General features: G+C 43.7%; 1 protein-coding gene across 7 annotated transcripts in view; it reads left to right on the top strand.

The window, feature by feature from the left end:
* The window catches only part of CRACR2A (calcium release activated channel regulator 2A), a 162,228-nt gene that overhangs the window by 136,775 nt on the left and 11,664 nt on the right, over positions 1–13,789 (top strand). For 6 of the 7 annotated variants that reach the window (XM_045830542.1, XM_045830543.1, XM_045830544.1 and 3 more), the window contains one exon: positions 1,313–2,434. The exons of the other annotated variant lie outside the window; for it this stretch is intronic. In XM_045830542.1, coding sequence (XP_045686498.1) covers positions 1,313–1,397 — 85 coding nt within the window. In that variant the 3' untranslated portion in view covers positions 1,398–2,434. Of the gene's footprint in view, positions 1–1,312; positions 2,435–13,789 lie in introns of those variants that run through there. 7 annotated transcript variants of the gene reach the window in all.

Raw genomic sequence — 13,789 nt, forward strand, 5'->3', positions numbered from 1 at the left:
GGTCCGGATGGGGACCACTGCATTCACCACCAACCCCCACTCCCCCACCCCTGACCTCTGGGTCTGTCTTCTGTCTGCCTGAGCCTCTGGGTAAAGGGTCTGGTGGCCTGGGCCTCTGTGTGGCATTCCAGGGGCAAGAGACAGCCTTATGAAACACAATAAGGCCCAAAACAAAGGCTCCCTGCCTGTCACTGCATCTTAAAGGCTGCATTTCCCCCAGGAATTCTCTTTTTCAATGCAAATGCTTCTGGGAAAGGTCATGTCATAGGTCCTCCAACACTGGCTAATATCTTAGCAGTGATTAGTTGACAGTCAGCTGGGAACAAGGATGGGTTAGGGCTCCTGGGGAATGGGAAGCAGAGGCAAGGAGAGGAGGGGCTATGATGGGAGACCAGAGCCACCCAAGGGGATGACACTCAAGGACGGGTTCCATAAGCCTCTGCCTACACCAAAATTAAGAGAACACCACCACACACAGGGCCCTGTTTTCTGTACTTGAACATTCACTCGTTTATCTATCCAGGCATTTGTTTCATTCCATCCATCCACCCAGCTCACATAAGTTCTTACTTAATAGTACTCATTTGTGCTTAGCATTCATTCTGGGGCATCTAAAAATATTTTTATTGGAGTAATTAAGAACCCGGAACAACTTCTTTTATTCATCGGTGAGGTTCTGGGGTTATGGAAGACCGTGGAGAAAGTTCTAGGCTTTTCTCTGACACTGATTTTTGGATCAAGTGACCCTACCTTTTTGAGCTTTGCTGCTAATGTAAGAACATCAGTTATACCCTCCCTGCCCACTCACAGGTTGTTGTGAGAATCAAACAGATGCTGAAGGTGAAAGCACTTTGACAGTATAAAGCAGGGATAAGATACTTAACACTATTTTTAATCCTTCACCTCCTACATCTAATCTGGAGCTGTGGCCACATGGGACAGCCCTTCCATAGTTACTAAGTAAGAAATATATGTTCTGAGCCTATACTGTGTTCTGGGCACTGTGATAGGCTGCAGAGACGCAGGAATAAAAGATACAGTCTCTGCTCTCAGCAGCCCCTTCAATAATTACAGGACCGATGGGGCTATAACAGAAGGGTCAAAGTGCCATCGGAGCACTTACAACACCTAGGTGTTTGGGGAGGCTTCCTGGAGGAGGTGTGAAGGATCCATATTGACTAAACTCGGGCTTTACAAATTATAGTTATGTACTTGTACTCCCCAGAGAGAGACTTGGAATACTCTCTCTGATGCTCTGGTGAGGCTGGGGTCTGTCATTATGACCCTGACAGTATACCTTCCACTCTGCCAGGATCCTCAAGGAGCAAGAAGACACAGTGAGAGAGGACACCGTTCAGGTTGATCGCCCTGCCAAGAAGAAAACCTGCTGTGGCTGATAGGCACCTCCCAGGTCTGCTCCACCCAGGCCTGGGCTCACAGGACCTACAATGAATCCAGCACATGGCTCCTGCACAGATGCCCCTACCAAGGCCAGCCCAGACCGTTGTCCTCCCCCATAAAGAAGGGGAGCACCTCTGGTCAAAAAAGCTGCTCTTGGAGCATCTTGGAGTCTTTTCTTGCCCTACTTTCTCTAGACCCCAGATGCCCATTCTTTCCCTTCTTCCCCCCACCCTTCCAGATTGACTTCCTGGGAAGAAGAAACAGATGGGTTTTTCCAGAAAAGCCACCATGTGCCTTCTCCACCTCCCTTCTCTCCCCCACCCTTGCCTTTAGGAGCCTCAGCACTGCAGTTGCCACGGTAACAGTGCAGGGCTGACTTGCTGCTTCCTGCAGGCCACAGATATGGCACTTAGGCAATGAATGCCAAGGTGGTTGGTCTGGCTATGGCTCCTGTTCTCTGGATGCCAATGGGACACTCTTGGCATATGCTTCATGGACCTCAAGATACCTGCATGGTGTTGAGGGGAGCAAACCAGGATACCCATATCTTATTCCCCACCCTCAGGGGTCCTGTTCTTTCCCAGACGTCAGGGCCCAGCCTCTCTCAGCATCCACAGGGCTATGGTGTTTGCCCCAGTGGGTTCCCTGGAACAGTGCCTTACAAGGAACCCACAGCCTTTACTCCTCACCACCCACCCACAGGCAGAACTCCCAGGTGGCCTGGGGGTGATAAATGTGTGCCTGGGGTTAGGGAGTGGGCTCACATGCTGCCTAACCTCCAGAGATGAAAAGAAAACTAGGGGGGAAAGCCCATCTGCTGCTCAAAAGAAAGACCATTTCTGGAGGGTATAAATAAACTGTAGCTATGTAAAGCCATTTTCTAAATGTTTCTCAAAATAGCTCTTTGAAAAAATGGTACATGATGATTAACAGGGTAGATTGACATGCCAGCGGTTAGGCCCAACATCACATCCATAGTTACTGACTTCATCTTTTTTTTTTTTCAGAAAACTATTTAAAAAAATAAAGTATGGCTCTGATGGTGACATTTTGTTGCTGTTTGTGGACAGAGTGTCGCTGCCGGCCTTGGCACCCCTGTGACTACAGCAGCATGGGGCCTTCAGACTAAGGGACCAACCTGGGCCTGTGGTGGTTCCTGCAGCTGGTGCTGGTGGGTTCCCAGCTCAGGGCAGGGTGCCAGCATCACTCCCTGGCTGTCAGCAGGGCTCAGGAGGGCACTCCTGCCCTGGGTAGGAAGCTGGATGAAAAGACCATAAAGATCCCTGCCAATCACCATTCTTAGGCTATGCTCCCGGGCCCCCAAAGGAGAGTGGGTGATGAAGTGCACATAGGCATCCAAGCTGGGGAGGGGCCAGAGTTCCCAAGGCTGTTCCCTGAAGCCTCCCCCAACAAAGGGTCAGAGCCCCATGGGTCACCAGGTGAGTGCCTACCTCTTTCTTGTAGACTTCTCTCTCTGTGTCATCCAGCCCTTCTTCGTAGGCACCAGGTTGCCCATGAAGGGTGAGAATGAAAACCAGCAATGAGCACCAGGAGATGCTCCATGATCTTGGGCAAGCCAGCTCCCTCCCTGGGTGTCCATGTCATCAATAAAATGAAGGGTGAGCTATTTGAGGCTTTAGGCTCTGTCCTCTCAGAATGCTTATGATGACATGATTGTTTTCCAACTTAAGCTATCCTGGCCCCCAGTCAAATTTCAGGGGGAACTCACAAGACACTCATTTCCCTAAGAGAGGGCACTAGTGAAGGTCTCATTAGTGGGATGCATGGGGGCTGGGTCACCCAGAAATGGCCCTCTCATATCTGTGTGTTGCTGTGTGAATACTGGTTGTGTGTGTTTGTGTGTGTGTGTGTGTGTGTGTGTGGTGCGGGTAGAAGGTAGGGATAGCCAAGAAGAAAGGACAGCAGCTGTTGTCCCACTTTTGATGGAAAACAGGGATGGCAATTGGGATTTGTGGGGCAAGCAGGCCATCCCTTGGGCTCCCTAAGCCTATAGATGCATTTATCCCCAATCACCTAATCCCTGGCCGGGGCTGCATTTTTCCTTTTAAAAGTAAATTCAGGATTTAGAGCAGGGTGGGATGCCCCTAGTGCCTCGCCTTCTATCACATGCAGTAAATCCCCATGAATCCTCAAAGCTCCCAAGAGAGAGGGCTGGGAAGGGTTGCAGGCCTCTGCTGCTCCCTTTTCCAACCACACTTGAAAAAATATGGAGCATGGGGACTCAGAGAAACTCTGAGAAGTTCTGTGTTCCCAGGTCTCAGCTGCCCTCCCCCCTTCTCTTTCATTGCTTTTAAGCCACCATGGTGATTGAAGTCACCCCAGGGACTGTCAGCCCAGCACAAGTAGCAGTCATATTAGAAAAAACCTGTCTCCATCCCATTTACATTGCTGTTATGATCTTGAGCAAGTCACTTCACCAGGTTTCATGTTCATCTGTAGATTGGAGGTTTCAATGTCAACCTCAGAGGGATATTTTAAGTAATAAATAAAGCATCATAGGTAAAGTACTTAGCATAGTGCCCAGGACATAATTGGTGCTAACAAGTAGGGGCTATTATTGTTGTCACTGCTGAGTTACTGCCCAGACCCTTTGCCTTGCTTCATTTTTAGATGAGAACCAACTAACACCAAACATCTACCTGAAAACTGAGCAATCCCACACACGCTACCTCATTTGAGTGCCCAATTGCCTGGCCCATTTGCCTGGCTGGTGAGTTTGTATCTGGTTTTGCCTCATGGCCCTGCTCTCCCTTCGGTTTCCCAGTCAGTTCCTATAGCTTTCAACCCATAGTCCATTCAACGTCCCTGCCTGTAGTTCTCCAGGACTCTGATGGCAGTTCAAACCTGGTGCCAGCTCCTGGATATTTACCTGGGAATGACATGTGCTCATCACCATCCCTGGCTCTTCCCTCGTTCCCCTATTCTGATTCCTTGTGCTTCTTTCTGGTGTGTCTTCTGCCCTCAGCCCTGAGTTGCTAAACCATGAGCTCTAGCACCAAACCAACGCCCCAGTTGCTTTGCTAATTGTTAGCATTCACTTTCCTTTACAGTTTCATTGGGATCTTTTCTGTTTCTCTGTGATACCCTAACTTTCTTCCACCTCTCTCCATCCTGTACTTTTTCTCCATTCTCAATACCTCCATCCAGTCTTGGACTCCCTCCTTCCTACTCTCCCCCTGGCCCTCTCCAGGCCATGTCTATGCCTATCAAAAACGGCTCAGCCCTTTGCCTCTGTCACTAAAAGTCACCGTTCCAAAGGATCTTAAACCAATTTCGTCTAGGTGTTAATGCAAATAGGTGGCTTCAGGGCTATATTTATATTTTAACAAAGAACTCTAAGGAAGTCAAAACTTTAAACCAAAGGGATGAATTCCTAGTGGTAGACTATTAAGCACTGTAATAGATCACGGGGGTCAAGTATTTGGGTCAGAGCTGCCTTCTCTTCTTGTACTGGTCTTAAAGACCTCAGTTTTCTTCATGTATTTTGGGGCTCTGTTTCTAGGCTAACATGTGTTTATAATTGTTTATGTCTTCTTGATGAATTACACCTTTTTCTTTATAAAGTATTCTTTGTCTCTAGTAGCAATTTTTGTCTAAAGTCTATTTTGTCTGATATTAGTATAGTCACACAGCTCTCTGTCAGTTGCTGTTTGTGTGATATAATTTTTCTATCTTTTTACTTTCAACCTATTTGTGCCTTTGAATCTAAAGTGATTCTTACTCTGGTGGCTGTGGCTCAGTAGATTGGGTACTGGCTTTCAAACGGAAACATTGCTGGTTCGATTCCCAGTCATGGCACATGCCTGGGTTCTGGGCCAAGTCCGCAGTTGGGGACATGCAAGAGGCAATGCATAGATATTTCTTTCCCATGTTATCAATGTTTCTCTCTCTCCCCCATCTCTAAAAATAAATAAATAAAATCTTTAAAATTAAAAAATTAAGTAAATTCTCTTAAAGACAGCATATAGTTGAATCATGTTTTTAAATCTATTCTTCCAATCTCTGCCCTTTAATTGGAAAGTTTAATCTATTTACAGTTAATGTAATTAGTAAATTAAAATTTATGCTTGTCATTTTGCTATTTCTTTTCTATATTTCAGTGTCTTTTTTTGTTCCTCCATTCCCCCATTATTGACTCTATTCTTCCATTATTGACTTATTTTGTGTTAAATATTTATTTTCTAGTGTGGTATTTTAATCCTTTTATTTCATTTACTATATTTTTTAACTTATTTCTTGGTGGTTACTATTAAAATCTCATTTAGAAAAACGTAGTTCAGATTAATACCAGCTTAATTTCAGTGGTACACAAAACTTTGCTTTTGTATAGTTTCATTCCCCTCTTACATTGTGATTATCACAAATTACATATTTATACATTTTGTCCTCATCTACATAGATTTATAGTTATTATTTCATGCAGTTGTCTTCTAAATAAGACAGAAAAAAATGAGTTAAAATAAAAGATACATTTATACCATTTCCTATATTTAATTAGGTAATTGTTTTTACCAGTGCCCCTTATTTCTTCATGTTGAGTCAGTCATGTTACTATCTAGTGTTCTTTTATTTCAGTACAGTTTTTTGTAGGGCAGTTTTGCTGGGCCAAACTTTTTCAGATTTGTATATCTTGAAATGACTGAAGGATAACTGTCAGATGTAGAACTTTTGGTTTACAGCTCCCACTATCACTCCACACGCACTACTGCTTCAGTCACTACTTTGAATATGCCATCCCACTGATTTTGGCTTCCATAGTTTTTTATGAGAAATCAGCTGTTAATCTTACTGAGGCTCCTTTGTATATGATGAATTGCTGCTTGATGTGTCTAGTTACGGATCTCTTTGAGTTTATTGTACTTGGAGTTGGTTGAGCTTCTTGGATATGTAGATCAATGGATTTCATCAAATTTGGGGAGTGTTTGGTCATTATTTTGTTAAGTATTCTTTCTGCTCCTTTCTCCCTCTTTTCCTTCTAGGACTCCTATTATGCATATTTTGGCATACTTGATGGTGTCTTGCAGGTTTCTGAGGCTCTGCCCATTTTTCTTCATTCTTTTCTCCCTGTCTTTGTCAGATAGGATTATCTCAATTGCTCTATCTTCAAATTTGCTGATTCTTTCTTCTGCCTACTCAAATATGCTATTGAGATCCCCTAATGAATTTTTCATTTTTATTATTATACTTTTCAACTCCAGAATTTCTATTTGGTTCATTTTTATAATTTATATCTCTTTGTTGATATTTTCTATTTAGAGAGACATTATTCTCATACTTTTTTGTAATTCTTTAGACATTGTTTCCTTTAGGTCTTTGAATGTATTTAAAACAGCTGATTTAAAATTTTAAAGATGTCATGCATGAATCAAGCTCTGCTTGCCATCCTTGCTTTTTTCCTCATACTCCACACCACATAGCCAGGACTCTGGGCTCATTCCTTAGCCCTACAACTAACCTCCTACTCAAAGTATTTCTTCTCTTCTGGATCGGAGGGAGGACATGAAACTCAGGAGTTCTTCTGATCTCAGAACCCTCCTCTACATTTTTTTAAAGATTTTATTTATTTATTTAGAGAGGGAAGGGAGGGAAATAGAGAGAGAGAGAGAGAAACATCAATGTGCAGTTGCTGGGGGTTATGGCCTGCAACCCAGGCATGTACCCTGGCTGGGAATCGAACCTGCGACACTTTGGTTTGCAGCCCGCACTCAATCCACTGAGCTACACCAGCCAGGGCAGAACCCTCCTCTACATTTGAGCTGCTCTACGTATGCTCTGCTGGAAATGAGAAGCCCAAAAGGGTGTCCAGTTCCTCAGAAAAGAAGAAGGCCAGAAATCCTCAGGCAATTTCCTCTCCTGCCAAGAATCTAAGCATTCCACAAAGCTTCACTCAAAAAGCATAGGTGGAGGAAGACTGAAAATCAGAAACTTTTTTAAAAAAGGAGTTTAATGACTTCAAAATAATCAAGTCATAGTACACAAGCATACAAAAACCAAGACTTAAGTGCCCTGTTGCTGATTGGCCCTAGGAGTACTGCCATCTCTCCTCCTGTCATCTAAGAAATAGAAATTACCTATACAAATTCTAATAAGTTTTGGTCAAAATTCATAGAATTTCACATTATTGGTTATTCTCTTCATTCTTATGTATGCTGGGGTGAGGGAGGTTGACGGTTGACAGAATATAGGAGCTTTCTAAGCCTCTCCCACTTCCTAAATCTATTAGTGTTTCTATTAATAGACGTGTTAATTATCAGCAGTAGAAGTAACAAAGGCCATCATAACTCTACCTTTCACATAGTTCAATGGAGCCAAGTAAATTGAAGTGTCCTACTTAGGAAAAAAACCTTGCTAGAAAACATGGGACCTGAGAAACCATGTGGCACTTGCCAGAGGACCTGAAATCGATGTGGAAACTGAGGAACATTGGCGAGGTGTGTCATTTGTCATGCTGGGGCAGAGCTGAGTCAGGTCAAAGAATTGACCCTCTCTCAGGGCTTTGTATCTGAGTCTGAAGTGGTACAGGCCCTTGTCATAGCACCAGGATATTCCTCTCCCAACAAACGAGGACTTCATAGGACCGGTAGGACCTGTGCTGTCATAATGAGTTATGGCTTGATCCATTTGACCTATAAAAATAAATGCTACACATAAAAACACCACACTATTAAGCAAAAAATGCCCAAAGAACATGGACAGAGAGAATGGAATTTTTTTGAACTTGGAAAAAGGAATTGAAATGTGAAGTTCAAGGAGCTTGGGATGTTTGAGTGATGTGACTATGGAACTGGGATTCATTGAGCATGTGTAGCACTAGGTCATGGGAAGAGTGTCAGGAGCAATGCAATATCTGGTCCATGGGCTCCCCAGGCCATTCTGTAATGATAGTGTGTGGTGACTATTTATACACTCTGCTCCCATGGCTCTAATGAGAAAAATGCACTGAACTGAGCTCCCGAGGCAGGAGAATTTATTTCTGTCACCTCATGGTTATCAGTGTCTGGCAAACAATGTTTGCCTAAAGGAGCACTTGAGAACAGAGCATCACTTCTCAAGAACAAGGCCCACCACTTGGTACATTTACTCCCTTTGAACTCCAAATCCCAAAGGCTGGACAACTGGTCCCCTGTGTCCTGGTAGACCCATGGGCTTTGCATTACTGGTTCAAATGAGGTATTGCTCCTGGCTTTTAAGACAAAGTGCTGGGGAGCATTCCAGCTTCTGCAATTTAATTGCCTTTCAGACAGTGTGATGTCCATCAGAGCATTCCATCTCATCATCCTGCAGCCTCCATAGCTGTCACTAGTAGCAATCCATTACCTGCAGGCTGCTCAACAACTCGGTTTGACTTGGGCTTCATGCTTCTGCACATAAAAAGATACTTGTCCACCCAGTTCTCCTTCTTCCTGGTGTGAAACCAGCTGTGCTCCCCACAAGTTGTGTGGCCTTGGGCAGAACCTGGAACTATGTGATGATCTAGGTTCCAAGTCTGTACAATAGCGCTCTCTGCCCTATTGTCCTCACAGAGTAGTGTGAAGGTCAAATGAGAACTCTGAGGAAAGGGCTTAGTCAACTGACAATCTGTACACAAACATTAGTTACTAGATTTGTACAAGAGAACAAAACAAAACAAAATAGGAAAAAGAAAATCCCACACTTCTTGTTAACTGAGAGAAACTGGGGTCTCAAGTAAAAGCATCTCCCACTTCCCTGGGCCAATAAAATAAGGAAAATTTGCATTCCTTCAAGTAGAGATTTTTGTCTAAAAATGTTTTGTATGTCTCCACTTTGCTTTGGCATTGAGCGGAACCAGCATGGCAGACTACACAGTTTTCAATGGAAGGGCTCTGGTCTCAATTATTTTTGTACTTACTGGGGCCTGGTATGTAATAGACACGAGTTAGTGGATGGGTGTATTTGCTGCCCCATCAAGACTTTATATAGCACATTCCTAATTGAGCCACCTTTACATACAGTTTAATAAAGCACTCACTTTGGGATGATGAGAAACTTCTGGAGTTGGAGGGTACTCATGGTTGCACACAATATTGTGAATATACTTAATGCCATTGGGTTGTACATTTAAAAATGATTAAAATTGTAAATTTTATGTGTATTTTACTGCAATACATTAAAAAAACCTTCACAAACATTTATATTCCATGAATGAATGAAGGACAGATTCTCTTCAATGCCCAATAACTGGGCTCTAAGATGTTCAATGTTTGACTTGAGTTATATCCAGAGAAGAGGAAGCAGGAAAGGAATATGAGTTTACCTATGGCCCTTGGATCTTCAGGATACCTGAAGAAACACCTACAAACCTACAGTATATGTTAGCATGCCACAAAAGTGTTATGACAACAATCCCCAAGCTCCCCTTCCCCAAAGAATCTGAAGCCAACCCCAACTCACCCACACTCAACTGGGGAGGGACTGTCAGTGCTCCTGGCTTCTCTGCCCCTGCCCAGCACACACTTCTTTTTAGGAGTTTCACTCCCCCTGTAGATAAGCTCCCTGAGACAGGAACTTCATATCCTATATGCCAACAGGAGCACCTGGCCTGGCCCTAGATAGGGGCTTGCTTGGTAGGAGTGTGTCAAACAACAACAACAAAAATGAATGACAAATGTCTTTTGCTGTTCTTGGAATTTTGTTGTATTGACTATTGCAGGAAATAAATTCATTAACACCCAGAAATATTTTGGTTTTGCAAGATTTACATTGTAATAATTTATGGTAAGGAGACTGGGAACCAGCATAGAAGGATTGGAGTGATTGGAGTGGGAGAGGGACCAGGATATTGTGTTTATGGAGGGCTGACTTTGGTGTTACACTTGTTCTGAGTGATTAAACAGGGCTGGAAATGTAGAGCAAGGGGACTGAAGCTTATCCCAGTGAGCATGGTCCAGCAATGTAATAGGCTGTCTGTCCCAGCGAGCACGCCTAGTGAGCACAGCTGCCTCACTGCATAGTGAGCTCTCTGACACTGGAAGTGTTGAACACTCTGCTTTTAGGAATGCCAATGAGAAACTAGATACAGTGAATTACAAGGGCTCTACCTCTACCCCACCAACCCCAAGAGTCTAGTTTGAACTGAGATGGACATGAAACGATGTAGTATAATGTGTAACAGGAGTCAGGGTGGGCTAAGCCAGGAAGCCTCCCTGGACCAGAAGAATGTTGGGCTAGATCATTTCTCTAGTTAGTTTCCTATTAATCCTCCACTTTCTCTCCAGCTCTATCTCTTCCCCCACTTTGCCTCCCTCCTTCCCTCCCTCCCTCTCCTCCCCTCCCCTCACCTCCCTCCCTCCCTCCCTCCCTCCCTTCCTTCCTTCCTTCCTTCCTTCCTTCCTTCCTTCCTTCCTTCCTTCCTTCCTTCCTTCCTTCCTTCCTTTATCTTTCTAACTCTTTCCACCATGCTCTCAAGCCCCCAGCCCCCAGCCCCCAGCCTGTGCTCCTACATCATGATTGGAAGAGTACCTGGCCTAAAAGTCTACCAGAGAGATCTGGGCTTCAACAGTTTCTCTGGCATGTGGAGAGGTGCTGAACTCTCACCAGCACCCTGCCAGCTCCTCCATTGTGGCAAGTGAAATTGCCAGCTTCACACTGTGGGTCTATTTAAATCAGCCTTTCATGTCTGATGAATTTAAAAATATGCTAGAAGTCAGCATCTTAAACACAAGAAACACAAACAAGCAGATGAGTCTGCATTTTACTTCCTCTGCGCCCATTCCTCTCTCTTTCCCTTCTTCCTCCACCTCCGGCTCCTCCCCACCCCAGAGCAGTTTTCATTCACGAGGTCTGTCTCCCCTCACTCCACCTCCCTCCCTCGTCTTCTCTCAGTGGCAAGAAATTTGCAGCCTGAGCAATGGTTGGGAGGCTCTGGGGCCAAACTCCCTCCTGTCACAGATAGGAGACTATGGCTCAGGCAAGAGGAGGGACTGCCAGGGTCTCAGGTCAATTAGTAGTGCTGGCTCCTGGCCATTCTGGACAACCACAGCTGGCCTTCCAAATTCTGTGTGTTCTGTTTTCTGGGAAGGCAATTTGCTACCCTCAAAGCCCCACAACCCTCAATAATCCACCTGTGAGTTTCACAGGCCCCTGTCAGAGCAGAGGCTCCTAGTCTGCCCCCACATACTCACTAGGAGCTGATCTTGGGGCTTTGGCCCACTTTGGTTGATCTAACCCAGTTTTCTTCTGCTGTGATTTAAATTATATTCCCTCTACTCCTTGAACATCATCTCTTTGAGACTTGATAAGTAAGGTCCACAGCATGTCCCCTATCTGTGGACAGATGAAAAGCTATGGGATTGCAGTGGTGGAAATCAGGAGGCCTTCTTCCCCTGGAACAGCAGCACCGCTCTGCCCCATGCACAGTGGAGCTGACAGTTCTAGTTCATGTTCTCAGCCTTTGCTGCCCCTTGGAATCACCTGGGGAGTTTTTCCTTTTTTCCTTATTATTACCCAGTTTATTTCTTTAGTTATTCCACTTTTTTTAAGATTTTATTTATTTATTTTTAGAGAGGGAATGGAGGGAGAAAGAGAGAGAGAGAAACATCAATGTGTGGTTGCTGGGGGTCATGGCCTGCAACCCAAGTATGTGCCCTGACTGGGAATCGAACCTGCAACACTTTGGCTCGCAGCCCGCGCTCAATCCACTGAGCTATGCCAGCCAGGGCAGTTATTCCACTTTTAATTGTTTAATTTATTTTTTAAAATCTGCAAAAGAAAAATATGACAAGATTCAAATTACTAAATTACTAAATTACTAAAATTAGGAATGAAAGATGGGATATTACTATCAACCTTACAGAAATCAAAAGGATTATAAGGCAATGCTATGAAAAACTGTGTGTCAATAAATTAGATAACTTCAACAAAACAGACATATTTCCAGAAATACAAAACTCTACCACAACAGACCTCAGAAGAAACAGAGAATCTGAATAGCTCTATAGAAAGCAAAGAGATTGAATTTATAATTGATAAACTTCCCACAGAGACTTCCAGTTTCTAGTCTGACAGGTAAGACACCTGGATGTTTCCACTCCATCCTAACAAGCAAAAAGCCAGACAAACTGGAAACTAAACAGCTCTTTTTAGATCCATGAGAGAAGTGAGGTCCAGGGCAAGTGCTACCCCTCAGATTGAAGAGATAGACAGGCAAATACAGAGAGTCACAATTTACCAGAGCAGAAAACCAGGAGCAAAACCCTCCATAGGAACCAGTGCCAGGGTGGAGAAACCTGAACTACAATGGACAAATTGCTGGAAGCTAAGTGTAGGTAAGTCTTCGGGGAGATCTATTTGTTTATGAGTTTTAACTCTTGGAGCTCTACCAGGTTCTCACAGTCAATATTGGAGAAAAATACCCTCATGCTTTTGGTAGGGGGAAGGTAGAAATTGTTTTGAAATAAGAGAATATCCTGTTCTTACTAACAAGACCTGCCCTCAAGAGAAACTAGGTAACCAGAGCCTCACCTGCTGGGATTTTATCTGGTCCTTACTGACCTGGGGGAAGGGAAATACCCAATTCCAACCAGTTCTAGATTTCCATGTGGAAGGGTAGCAATACCCAACTCTAGCTCATTCTAGTCATTTTGCCCCACATAAGGGGAGGGTGACTAAGAAGCACTGTAAAGTTCAGAGTCCAGAGGCACCAGCTTACTAAAGACTGAGTCCTAATCACTATGGAAGGAGAGTGAAAATAGGAGGGAGAGAATCCAACCACATCCAACAAATTTTGGCATATTATATTTTTATTTCCATTTATCTTTAAGTATTTTAAATTAACAAAAATCTTACTTTCCCCTCTTGCCAGAAATTCTGATTTAATTATGTTAAAAGAGTTTTAAACAATTGTTTAATATTACCATTATTTTAAGTATATTTTATTGATTATGCTATTACAGTTGTCCCATTTTTTCTCCCCTTTAGCCCCCTCTGCCCTGTATCCTCCTCCTTCCCTCCATCATTTCTCCCCCTTAGTTTGTGTCCATGGGTCATACATATAAGTTTTTTGGCTTCTCCATGTCCCATACTATTCTTAACCTCCCCCTGTCTATTTTGTACATACCAATTATGATTCTAATTCTCTGAAACTTTTCCCCCATTCTTCTCCCTTCCCACTGGTAACCCTCCATGTGATCTCCATTTCTGTGATTCTGTTCCTGTCCTAGTTGTTTGCTTAGTTTGTTTTTGTTTTGGGTTCAGTTGTTGATAGTTATGAGTTTGTTGTTATTTTACTGTTCATATTTTTGATCATCTTCTTTTTCTTAGGTAAGTCCCTTTAACATTTCATATAATAAGGGCTGGATAATGAACTCCTTTAACTTGACCTTATCTGGGAAGTGCTTTATCTGCCCTT

Source organism: Phyllostomus hastatus, unplaced genomic scaffold, assembly GCF_019186645.2.
Source record: "Phyllostomus hastatus isolate PE091 unplaced genomic scaffold, TTU_PhHast_1.1 phas_contig_152, whole genome shotgun sequence".
NCBI lineage: Eukaryota > Metazoa > Chordata > Mammalia > Chiroptera > Phyllostomidae > Phyllostomus > Phyllostomus hastatus.